This window comes from Vicia villosa, linkage group LG7, assembly GCF_029867415.1.
Source record: "Vicia villosa cultivar HV-30 ecotype Madison, WI linkage group LG7, Vvil1.0, whole genome shotgun sequence".
Lineage (NCBI taxonomy): Eukaryota > Viridiplantae > Streptophyta > Magnoliopsida > Fabales > Fabaceae > Vicia > Vicia villosa.
The window spans coordinates 90,372,353-90,385,960 of record NC_081186.1 but is presented as its reverse complement, the minus strand read 5'-3'; the positions used below and the strand labels follow the sequence as shown (position 1 = coordinate 90,385,960).

The window sequence follows — 13,608 nt, the reverse complement described above, 5'->3', positions numbered from 1 at the left end:
ACGGTCCTTAAATAAGATTCAAAACTGACGCTCTTAAATATTTATGCACAGCTAACTGCCTTAACTCTATGTATATTCATAATATATTTAAGTTAGGAGCTTATATTAACCTACAAATTACAGTAAATAAATTCCAATGATTATGCTAATAATTATTAATTTTTCGGTTGCAAAGAGTTGCTGAGAAGGAACAAAAAAAAAATATAATAATAAAAAGTAGTTTAAATTGAGAAAGCAATGACACAGAACACAACATTGAGTCACACATGAACAGATATTGAGATAGATATTTTAGAGAGAGAAAGAGATTCTTCTAACGTTTCAAGTCAACTAACTCTGACAAATTAAATATGAAATGACCTTTATACCCTTCTTGTTTTCTCTTCTGCTATCTTAACTCTCGGCGACACCACCGCCGTCGCAATGGATGTTGCCACCACCAACTCCGGCGAATCCAATTCGAGTCCGGAGGTCCAGCTCGAAGAGAATCGAACAGTGTCGGGTATCAATTCGATGGCGAGGTACAAGCTCTTGTCTCCGGCGAAGCTTCCGATCTCGAGGTCGCCGTGTGTCACTGTACCGCCGGGGTTTAGTCCGACGTCGTTTTTGGAGTCGCCGGTTCTTCTTTCTAACATGAAGGTGAGTTTACTCTTCTGCTTCTCGTTTGCTTCTAAATTGAAATGTTTGGTGAGGGTAAAATAGTAAAAATAAAGTGTAGTTTGTTGGAGATTTTGCAAATGGTGTGAAGTTTTCTGTTGAAAAAATTGAAAGTGAAAAAATCAATTATAGGTAATAAGCACTTATTATAATTGATATATTAAGATTTTGTTCTTTTCACTGTTAATTTTTCTTGCAATTTAGTAATAATATGAAAAAATTAATAAATTAAACGTAATTATAAATGTCCGTGTTGGTTTCAGACACTGACACTGATACGTATTTTTTTTAGAGAAATCGGTGCTACATAGGTTAGGCAGCCAAATTTTGCATATCTGGGTGGTGTGAGTGAGTGGCCACAAATTTCATCTTTTGAAAGGAATATTTGATGACTTAAGATTACTAGATTTGAATGCCGATGAGCTGAAAATTTCCAAAAATAATAAAGTTATAGATTCTTATATGTTGTTTAATCTCATAGCGAAATGGTGGTTTTTAAATCTTTAGAAATGTTTTTTTTTTCCTTGTTTGATTTGATCCTTCATTTGTATATGAGTTGGGTAGGTTTTGATGCTTGTGCTTATAGAATTTTGTATTGGCTTGCTTTATGCTCAAATGACTTTAGCTGGTTGAGTATCACATGACATTCTTCTAGGGCCGTTTTTTGAGAGCCGGCAAGGTGGAGTACTGTACGGTTCAAAATTTGATACGTTTTTAAACTGTGGGCTAAAAAGGGCCTTATAAAATATTTGTTGTGGTTAAACCATAGTTAATCTACACAAGGCCTACGTAAACTTAAGATGACTCTGAATTCGTTTTTTATTATTTTATTGTCGGTGTTTTTTTTCTTCACATAATGAATCTCCATCTTGATTGATTCTTGCGCTTTTTTATATTTAACGGTGCAGCTTAGTGCACAGAAAAGTTTTTTTGGTTTGTACTGCACTATGTGGGACAGAAGAATCAATGCTTTGCCAATGATTAATGGATTGATTTTAGTTGTGTGTGCTGAGAGAATATATTAAAAGGAATTTCAGTAAGATTGTGAATTTAGAAATGTGAAAAGGACATAATCTTCTAGAAGAATCTAGTTTTTAATGGCCTCAGCGACGGTCTTAATTTGTTTAGAGTTCTGTGCAGACATTCATATTAGAGCGACTTTTCTAAGATATGATTGATTATATAAGTAACTTCTATTATAGTGAACTATGCTATCTTTATAAGGTTATCAATCTGTGTGTATTTGAATTAAAAGATTTTCGTTTGATTCATCCGTCGTTGCACCTAGCTACGTAGAGGGTTATAGTTTAAGTATTATTTGTTTCATTGCATTGCAGGTGGAACCGTCGCCGACTACAGGGTCCTTTCTTCAAGCTTTACACTGTTCTATGGCTTCTCCTGGTTCTGCTACATTTTCTCTAACGCCTGCATGCTTCAATACCGGCGCTGCTAATGGCAGAAAATCAAGTTTCTTTGAGTTTAAACCAAATGATAGAAATATGGTAATTGATATTAGTAACGTTTCGATGAAAACAAATTGTTATCATGTTTTGATTTATATTGTTTTGAATATTACTAACTGCTTAGCACTTATCCAATGCTATTCACTCATGTTAAGGTTCCTGCAGACTTCAACAACGATGTAAGTGTAAGTGAACAATCTACTCAAGTTCAATCATTTCGTTCCTCGCCATTAAATGAAAACGAAATAGAAGATCAATCTAATGAGTTAAGCTTACCATCACCTGTTCGGATGATTAGTCCTGGCACTTGTGCTCCCGTTGATGGCAATTCGAGTGAACTTAACCTGAAAGGTAACGCAGCTAATGTCCCTCAATCCTCAAACGATGGATATAATTGGCGAAAGTATGGACAAAAACATGTAAAAGGGAGTGAATTCCCGCGCAGCTACTACAAATGTACGCACCCTAATTGTGAGGTGAAAAAACTTTTCGAACGCTCTCATGACGGTCAAATCACCGAGATTATTTATAAGGGGACACATGATCATCCTAAACCTCAACCAAACAACCGATACTCTGCTGGTTCTGTTATGTCTACGCAAGGAGAGAGGTCTGATATTAGGGTAGACAAAACATCCAATAGTCCAGAGCAATCGCCTGTGGCAACAAATGATCTTAGTCTAGACGGTGCTGGATTTGCGTCGACTAGGACAAATGACGAGGTTGATGATGATGATCCCTTCTCCAAGCGAAGGTATGATTACTAAGGCCAATTAAGGTTTAGGTTTTGTTCGGCATGTGTGCTTGCTTACTAACCATGATATTTTTTTTTATTGAGCAGAAAAATGGAACTTGGAAATGCTGAAATCATTCCTATTGTTAAGCCTATCCGAGAGCCGCGAGTTGTTGTACAGACTATGAGCGAAGTTGATATATTGGATGATGGATACCGCTGGCGTAAATATGGACAGAAGGTGGTGAGGGGTAATCCTAACCCAAGGTATCTCTTATTTTATTCTTTAGTGACATCGATGGATACGACATGCTATACATGACTAACATGTTTATGATTTTAACTTCTTGATATTGACAAAGTGCATGTTTGAATACTCGGTGAATTTGATATAATCACGGCGAGCCAATGTGATTTTGTAAAAACTGCACTTTGGAGCTTCAGCGAATTCCTAATTTATCATGTATCTTACTATCATTCTTATTATGCAGGAGTTATTACAAATGTACAAATGCGGGTTGCCCTGTTAGAAAACACGTGGAGCGAGCATCGCATGATCCAAAAGCTGTAATAACAACATACGAAGGTAAACACAATCATGACGTACCTGCGGCAAAGAATAGTAGCCATGACATGTCAAGACACGCAGCTTCAATTGAAATGACAAGGATAAAGTTGGAAGAAAGTGATACTATTAGTCTTAACCTTGGGATGGGAATCAACTCAGCAACTGAAAACAGATCAAACGGGCGAAGGCATATGCTGCTTTCCGAATTCGGGAATAGCAGTCAAACTCATACAAGCAATTCCAATTTCAAGTTTGTACATACTACATCGGTACCGGTATACTATGGTGTTCTAAATAACAGTTCAAATCCGCTTGGTTCTAGAGAAAATAGAAATGATGGTTTACCTTTGAACCGTTCCGCGTATCCTTGCACGCAAAACATGGGAAGAATACTAATGGGGCCATGAAGTTTGTTATTATACAATGCTAAATTTCAAATAAAAATTATGAGTAGTATTTTGTTGTTTTTTTTGGCGGGTATATAGCTTCACAGGTATAAAAAAAGTCATTTTCTGTAAGGAAATGAAGATAGTTTGTGTATGTTCTTATAAATATTTGAGAGTTGTTGTATGTATAGTAGTAGTATTGATAGTTTTTCATGTTGAATTCAAAATCTAGTTGTTGTTTGTAATTGTATAACTATAATTATAATCATTATTATTATTGTTGTATTCAAATTCTTATGTATAAATTTGAAGCTGATATGGAAGCTACTTCTTCAAAAACCTTGTAGAAATGCTGATATGAAAGTTCACATGAAGAAAGTAAGAATTGAAAAGCTAGAATTAATTTACTAAAATTTGTCATTATCAAATAGATGTTTTGTAATATAGTTGGATGTTATGTGTACACTTGTTATTCTTATTTCCATAAATGACAAATGAAATCCCTTCAGCAGGTAGTATTAAAACAGACAGACAAATGGGACAGCTGTGTTGGAAATTGTGCTGTTTTTGCTGTTTTTAGAGAAAACAAGAGAAAATAAAATAGATCTTTCGATGCTCCTAGTACACCAAAAAAACACATTATTGATCTTGGCATTGGTAGAGTGTGGTTAGTTAAGTGTATGAAAATACAACAAAGTGCTTTTCATAATTTTTATTGTGCAATGTATCTTTAGAGGGTGTTTGGATGAATATTTTTATGAGGTAATGTAATGTTTTGAGAAAATTTAAATTTATTTTTACAAAATTTATTGTTTAGATAAAAAATGAAAAATTGTTAAAATGATAGAAATTTATGGAGTATTTTATCTAAGTTTAATTTAATCATTTTGAAATGACACCAAAAACTAAAAAATTTGAAATTTCTCTCATACTCTATAGAATGTTTTTGTTATTATTAATTCTTCAAATTTTGCAAATTGCTCCTCATATTTTCCAAAATTATAAAATTGACCCCAAAACATTATAAATTGGTCCTTAATAATTTTTTAAATTTACAATTTGATCCTTCAATTTTTTTAAAATTGTAAATTGGTCCCTACTTTTAAATTTTTTAATTTGGTCCAAAAAATTTAAATTTTATAAAAAATGACCCCAAAAATCAAACAATGAATTATCTTAATACTCCATCCAAACAAAATAATTTAAAAATGAATGAATTTCAATTGAATCATTTGAATTGCTTTGAATTTTAATTTCCTTTAAAATTTCCAATTACCTCATCCAAACACATTCTTAGTGATGATTCGCAACGATGTTAAAAATTATTGAACTCATACCAATTCTTTGCTAACGTATTCTCACACAATAATACAGTGATTAAAATAAAAGAAATTACGATGATAAGGGGGAAGGGGCGACCGAGGAAGACGGTGCCTCAACTATTGGCAATCCATGTAAATCAACTGGTAGGAACTACTCAAATTGAGAAGGATGAAGCAGGGGAATCTACAAAAGGGAACAATTCAAAGATGACTGAAGCAGCAGAAGAGGAACCCAAGGAATCACAAACCTTAAGGCCTGAACCACTCAAAAAAGCAACGACGATAACACTCAAGAGGGGAAATCAAAGAAGCTATGGGTGGATGTAATAAGTGGAAATCAAAACTCAGCTAACGAGATGGTCATCGAATTCGTCGCGCCTAAGACTATAGATGGAGAAATCAAAATTGAAATCGAAGAAGCTAACATCGAATCAGAGGTAAAATTCTGAAAATCTCCTTTGATTATGTATTACTAGGATGAGAGTTAAGCATGCATGCAGTCAAGCAATTTATGATCAAATTCCACTCGTTTCAAGTCAAAGAAGTTGTACTAATAAAAGGACCACACACTATCCATAACATGGCTATGCTATTAAGGGTTGGAAGCCGAATTTCTGCTTGAAGAGAGATAACACCAACGATCTGGGTGAAGCTGCCTCATATACCTGTGCAATTATGGGGCTCAAGAAGCTTGAGTAAAATAAGGAATGCCTTAGGAAAACCTTTGGTTACAAATGAATTCACAACAAATAAGCTGAGAGTTTCATATGCTATAATCTTGGTGGAAGTGGACATCACTCATGAGCTGCCTAAAGACATCACAATCCATGGTAATGAAGGGAAACATATGAAGCAACTTGTAGAATATGAGTGGAAACCAAAGTTTTGTGAAATGTGTCAAAAAAGTAGGCCAGCAGTGCGAGAAATCTCTACCAAAGAAAAGTACCAATGAATCGAAACCAAATGCTACTTAACTTGATATGCAGCTGAAAACAAGCACAAATGACAACATGGCTACAAAAAAAGATTTGAACCTTACTACAACTATAGAGGAGAGGGATGGTAACTAAACAAACGTTTGGAGGGACGAGGATAAAGGAGTTATGATAGAACAATCACCTACACATGTACCTTTCCAAAATGGATTTGAACCACTATGGATTCTGAACGATCGACTAGTGATTCAAGATAAAGTACCATGATTCTATAATGGAATGTGAGAGGGCTTAGTAAAACAATAAAACAAGTAAGACTAGAGAAATTATCTTCCGCCTCTTAAGTCTTAAACATGATATTGTGGTTCTAATTGAAATTAGAGTAAAACATGTAAGTCTTAAACAATAAAACAAGTACTATGATCACTTTTGTATTTAGGTCATAACACCTGTATGCCTTACTGTTTGCTGCATACCCAAATAACCCAATGAATACACATTCATAGGCTCTACTAGCAAGTTTAACTCATTTCTGATCCGGAATCCTGACATAAGTCCACAACCCCAATTTCTCTAATAAGACAAGTTTGGTTGCCTTTTCTTTAATATCTCATAAGGTGAGATCTTACTTTTTGACTTGGGAACTCTATTCAGGACATAGGAAATAGTCAATAAAATTCCCCCCACCAGTGAAGTGCAACACCATAATTCATCATAATTGCAACAACAAGTTCAATAAGAATTCTATTCTTTCTTTCTGCTTTACCATTCATTTTAAGAGAATATGGAGCAGTCGTTTCATGTACAATTCTATGTTTAATATAAAAATCATTAAATAACCCAGAACTGTATTCAGTTCCCCTATCACTACGAAGTCTCTTAATCTTCTTACTAAAATGATTCTCTATTTTAGTTACATAAATCTTAAACATGTCAAGCGCTTCACTTTTATTCTTCATTAAGTATACATAAGTACAATCAAAGCAATCGTCAATAAAAGTGGTAAAATAATGTTTACTATTTCTAGTTAAAGTTCCATCTAATTCACATATATCCTAGTGTATAAGATCTAGTGGAACATATTCTTTAATAATTGATTTATGCGAAGTCTTAGTTATTTTAACTTGACTACAATATTCACATTTATTTGAATCATTGACATTTAATTTAGGGATTAGGCCTAAGTTGCTTGCATTAGAAATAATTCGCATATTAACGTGACAGAGTCTAACATGTCAAATATTAAAATCACACAAAGAGTAAACAAAAAGAGAAATTTTATTCAAATCAACATTCAACTTAAACATGCCATTGGTGGCGTACCCTTTCCCAACAAAAATACCATTCTTAGTGATGGTGTACAAATTTGCCCCTATATACCGACTAAACCCCACTTTATTTAAAAGAAAACCATAAACAAGATTCTTTCTAAGTTATGGAACACACATGACGTCCTTTAAGATTAAATTCTTTCTTGAGGTGAAGTTCAACTAAATGTTTCCAATTCCAGCAACATCAGTGGTGTGAGCATCTCCCAACAACAATTTCTTATTTTCAGCATTTGTGTATGTCTTAAAGATAGCACGATCATAGCTAACATGACGAGAGGCGCCAGTGTCTACCCACCAACCATCACTTCCATCAACCATGTTAATTCCAGTGATCATAGCAATGAATTACTCATCAGTCATGTTAACCTGTGCATTAGAGCCAACATGTTTGAGCCTGCTCTTACATCTCTTAGCCATATGATCCGATTTTCCATAATTATAGCAAGTGAAAATAGAAGCGTCGTTTCTTTGAGTTGGTGGCTGTTGTTTAGCAATCGAAGAAGATGGGTCCCTTGAGGGATTCTCGTTCTTGATTTGGTTCACAACATTGTGCTTCAGATTCTTTAATATTTTCCCGTAGCCTTTAGAATCGCACCGAATCTCTGTTTGTTATTAGAAACAACTAAGACTTCATCCTTATGATCTTGTTTTCTAGATTCCTCTTCAATTTGGAGGCGAGTTATCATACTCTCAATTGAAAAAAATTTTGTTTTATGCCGAAGCATGTTTTTGAAATCTTTCCAACCAGGGGGCAGTTTGTCAATGATAACAGCAATTTGAAATTGTTCATTGAGGGGCATACCTTCTATAATGATTTCATGAGCGATCTTCTCAATTTCGTGGCTTTGAGCTTCCACAGATTTTTCATCAACCATCTTATAGTTCAAGTAGCGGTTGACATCATATTTCTTTGCACCTACTTCTTCAGTATCATATCTCTTTTGCAGAGTCTACCATACTTGTTTAGAAGTCTTGTAATTACTGTAGTAATCGTACAAATCATCAGCATGTTCAAAATGTGATTTTTGCAAAGATAATCATTCTCTTGCCATAGGGAAATTTCTTTCCCGAGCTGTAATTCATCTGCCGCGTCTTTAATTTTTGCAGCAGAGTCTAAATTAGACATATTTGGAGTCCCGTATGATTCCACCGGTGTCTTACTATTAGTTAGTTCAATTGATCCAGGAGCAACAAGGATATCCTCAGTCAGAACGTGGACAACCTTCTTTAAAGTTAAAAAGAGTTTCATCCTAGCCTACCAACGTTTGAAGCGAGAACCCTCAAACTTAAATGGTTTGTCCGACACAGTAGCGGCCACGGTAGTTTCGATAATTTCCTTAGTAGACATGGAAATTAATACAAACATTTTAAAATTGTTGTTTTTCGGATTTTGAAAAGTTTATCACGGGGGAAATTATCGGTTGAGTCGCGGAACAATACGCTTATTTTAAGACGTTTCGCGGTACTGCCAAAATTATGCAAAGCAACTCTTAATAACCATGACGCCTCTAGGAGAAAACAACTCATTCACAAAAAAGTTACGATTATCAGTTGCACTATGACGAATCCTTCAAAGAAATACAACATCAGACGGTGTTTAAAGCAGTCGTAGTATCTGAAACAATTTCAGTCGTTGTTGGCACACAAGGTCACTCGAAAAATAAAGAAGAAATAATTTGTTTTGAGATGAAGAGAATAGAGAGGGGGAAGAGAGATTCCAAAAGTTTAGAAATATGGCTTACATTTCTAATAAACTTAATAATCATATTAATAGGTAAATGATTTAACTAAGTGGAGAGAAAATATTGGGAGAATGGAGAAAAAATAGTATGAGGGAGCTACTTAGTCAAAACTAGGTTTTGATGAGTGAATCATTATTAGTTAATAATTAATTAATATTAATAATTATTTTTACTAGAACTAACTCCCATCAAAATAGGGCGATCCTTTATATTCATGTTAAGTTTCCAACCGTTTGTAAAATACAAACTACAAATCAAATCGAATCATACAATTTTATTAAAAAATGACTCAAACACTTCCGAATCAAATACAATTTTTTTAGTTTTCAGTGTAATTCGATTCGATTAACAGTTTTCTATTGGTACGTCGTGTTTGATATTAAACATCCCTAGGCCATTTGATATTTTTCTTTGATATTTCTCTTGCTTTAGTATTTTAGTTCCAAAAGAGTCTCATGACCCTATTATGCTTAATAAACTTATTTCAAAACTTTATTTCATATTTTATTTCATTACAACCTAGATCTATTTTTATTTTTAGGCAAACCTATCATAATGTTGTTTTAGTCTTTCACTTAATTTTTTAAATTATTTTTAAGAATTGTTATGGTGGACCATAGAACTTGCCTCGTTCCAAAATCAACTTCGGAATATTGATAGTTCACTATTCAAGATTGGCTTTATCTTTGAAGCATTCTGACATATTTCACGTTGGTGTTTAATTGCATTGCAAGTAAAGGACAACCTTATAAATTCGTATTTTGTCTTGGCTAAGAAAAAGACAGCACTGAAGAACAATGCAGCTACGTTGTACCATAAAATTGAGTTATCTATAGATCCTAAAGCCAAATGAATGAACCACCCAAATGCAATTCCATATCTCCTTTGTAAAAGAAACAAGCACCTTATTTGCTTTATTTCCTCTATGAAAATTGAATGTTGATAAAGTAAAATGGTGAACGTGACTAGATGTAAATCACATAAATGGGGTCCCAAATGGACAAAAAAGAAATATAAATGAATACGGACAATTCACTAGAGTCTCAAGTATTCACGAAGAAATTAGAAATAGCGTACATTTTTGTCTCTTTACTACATTGTGTGAAGTTATGCCAATCTTTTTTTTTTTTTTTTGGGTACAATAGTAGTAGCTATTAAGTATTGTTATTTTATATTATTTTTGGTGTAAAATATTTATAAATTAAATTAATTTTGTAAAATTGGAATGGATGGAAAATGAGTTGATGATAAAACAATTTATTTTTAAACTCATTTGTATAAAAAAAGTTGAATATTAAATGTGAAAATCAATTTTTGAAGTACAATCATATATATTTTAGATGAATTAAATAAATCAACAATAATTTAAAGTTAATTTAAAGTTTTTAAAATTGAGGTTATCTCTAGTCATGATTTTTTTTTATATTGTTTGAGAGAACTTATCAAACAATTTATAACATTTTTTGTTAAAAAAATTTGAGATTAATTTTACAAGTTCTTTAAATAAATTATGAATTATGAAAATAATTTATAGCATATAAAAAACAATTTAAATTCATTTTATTTTTTATAGCAAAATAACTTGTGCAAATTTATTAATACACACTTATTTTGACAATAGTTGTCAGCAATAAGGGGTCGGGTTGCAGTCTAGATTCAATATAGTCCGTTTGAAATGATTACTCGTCTAACATAGTAGGGTCAGGCTGATGCTGATGTTGATGGATCATGTTAATCATGTTGTCCCAAAACTAATACGAAGGAAATATTTGGGTTAAGATACGAGGAAATATCACATTTATGGCTGATTGACAATATTGGAACTTAAGATATAAATATGATTTTCAATTACCATTAAGAGACCATATTGATTAGGGACAATCACCTTTAATGGTATCTGATGGGCCTAAGGTATGAAATAAGTCAAAACTACTATTTAAGGAGATGATCACAAAGAGAAAAGATATACACATTTTACGAAATATAAAATCGATCATGAGACGACGACGACTTTACTAGCCCTCGTTGGTAGAGTTATTATTGATGTATTTTATGAGTACGTTGACGTCCAATGCATAGCCCGATAAAACTGGCCTAGGCCACACAAATCGATTCCAATAATAATCTAACCCCATTTCACAATGGTTAGGGTTGGAACCAATAGCAACGACAATGATTGAGTGGCCATGGAGGTGATGCTAGCCGTCGCGAAAGAGTTGCGTTGCAAAAACAAAACAATGTAGTAGAGTGAATGTGGCTCACAACAACAACATGCAAAGGAAGAGTTGATTGAGCAAGAAGAGCCCACACATCTATAGCCACTCGTTACGAATATTTGTGACTCTCTAGTCCTCAAAAATTTCAAACCATCATCACTGGTATCATTTAAAGGCAAGAGTGATCCCCATGAGCACGTAATCGCAATTAAAACCGAAATGGCTATTATCGGGGTGAACAAATCACTGAATAACAAGTTGGTGGTTAAGACGTTGAAGAAAGCCACCTTCTAGGGATATATGAGAGTCTGGAGGTTGTGGGTGTCTAGTTACCAAGATCTGACATGAAAGATGGTCCACCGTTTCTAGGCTTACAAGCATAAAAAAGTTTCCATGAAGATTTTGTTTAATGTTTTCCAAGACTATTCCAAGTCATTGTGTGAGTATTTGGCCAGATTTAATAAGGAGACCGTCAAGGTAGCCAATCAAAACCAAGAGATGTTGTCAAATCTTTCTAGAATGGCCTCAAGGTCGGACACTTCAATGAATCCTTGGTCCAAAATTTGGCACCTTTGATGGAAGAGATTGTGATGATAGAAAAATATTATATCAAAGTAGAAGAAAGAAATACTAGAAAAAACCAAGATGCAAGAGAACAAGGTGGTGGAAAATATGAAGCATTCGTCTAGCGAAGGAACCATAACACAATACAAGTTTCACACAAAGTTGGGTTTAAACCTACCAGGAGACCATTAGAGAATTTCACCCAAGTGAACATGAGTATGGAGCAGATCCTCCAAGGCATCTGCCACTCCAAGTTCATTTCCAAACCCTTTGCCTAAAGGGAGATATAATGGAAGGCAAGTCATAGAAGTTGTGTAAGCATTACATGATACGAGGTCACCACAAAAATGATTGTCATCACCTAAAGCGTGAGATTAAAAAGTTAATCTAAGAAGGCCGCCTACAAATATGTGTGTCGGGTAACTCCCAAATTCGAAAATAAGAGCACCAAGGGTAAGGGTAAACCTATAGAAAACATCCCAACCTAGAAGGAGTTGGATCCACGAAGAAAGACATGTTCTTAGTTAGGAAACTCACACTTAGAATATGATTGTTGGAGGTTTCGTAAGAGGTGGAACATCTAGCTCGTCGAAAAAGAAATATGTTTGTCAAGTAATGCATACCACCAATACTTAACCCGCAAAAATAATAGTTAGTTTTTCTAGCATAAATGTAAAAGGGGTCCTACCTCACGAAAATGATTCCATGGTGATTATCTTACAGATGCATAATTGGAATGTCAAGTGAGTCTTGGTGGACCCAGCAACTCGGTTGATGTCTATACTAAGATGCATTGAAGGTTTATTGATTGACCTCAAGCTCCTATAGTCTTTCAAAGGTTTGCTAGTACGTTTTTCGGGGGAGCATATGCAGGTCCTATGATATGCTTCAATGTTGACGACGTATGCAAATGGGAGAAATGCCAATGATGTGAAAATAAGATACTTGGTGTTGAACACACCTTTCTCATATAATATCATCTTCGAAAGACCTACCTTCAACCCCTACAAGTTACTTTTATCAATCCTCTGTTTGACAATGAATTACTCACTAGGCATCAGATGCGTAGGTGTGGTTAGAGGCGATAAGGAAGTAGCAAAAAAATTATCGGAATAACCAAAGGCTTAAAAGAAGAGGCTAAGTGACCACATCACATAACATCCATAGGGTAAACTACGTTGATTTAGACCCTAGGGTTGATCCTTTGGAAGATAGCTTTACACCAATGGAATAGTTGAAATCGATAGAAATAGGTCCTCAAAACCATCAGATTACTCAGATAGGGATGTCATTGACTAATCAGGAAGAGAACGATATTATTCGAGTACTTTCAAAAATATAGACCTATTTGCATGAGCACCATTTGATATGCTCGATATCCTAACATAGTATGTCATCATCTTGCTATCAGGCCCGATTTTAAGCCCATCTCCTAATGAAAGCATAAAGAGAGAGAAGACAAAAGAACAACTATTTCTGAGTAAATTTTAAAATTTTATTTTATTATTTGAATATTTTATGAGAGAGTAAAATAAATTTATTAATCCGCTTAAATTTAAAGTGAAGAGTAATGATAAGTGATGAAATAAAGTGAAATATATACTACTTTATTCCTTTCAACTTCATCCAATTTTAAATAATCTAACCAATAAAACTTTATTTATTCCTTATTATACCATTTCATCCCAAGG

The 13,608-nt window shown here is 34.0% G+C and overlaps 1 protein-coding gene across 1 annotated transcript; it reads left to right on the top strand.

The window, feature by feature from the left end:
• The first annotated feature begins 246 nt into the window (after positions 1 to 246).
• On the top strand, positions 247 to 3,944 carry LOC131615754 (probable WRKY transcription factor 20). The gene is made up of 5 exons (XM_058886910.1): positions 247 to 639; positions 1,995 to 2,159; positions 2,276 to 2,874; positions 2,962 to 3,120; positions 3,345 to 3,944. Exons 1-5 carry the CDS (start codon positions 424 to 426, stop codon positions 3,826 to 3,828), a joined length of 1,623 nt encoding a protein of 540 aa, XP_058742893.1. The 5' UTR covers positions 247 to 423; the 3' UTR covers positions 3,829 to 3,944.
• The last annotated feature ends 9,664 nt before the right edge of the window (positions 3,945 to 13,608 follow it).

Excerpts from the sequence above, each read along its gene's own strand:
- LOC131615754 (XM_058886910.1), top strand. The coding sequence starts at position 424 with ATGGATGTTGCCACCACCAACTCCGGCGAATCCAATTCGAGTCCGGAG. Across the intron at positions 2,160-2,275 it reads AACCAAATGATAGAAATATG|GTTCCTGCAGACTTCAACAA; the intron begins GTAATTGATATT and ends ACTCATGTTAAG. Across the intron at positions 3,121-3,344 it reads AGGGGTAATCCTAACCCAAG|GAGTTATTACAAATGTACAA; the intron begins GTATCTCTTATT and ends CTTATTATGCAG.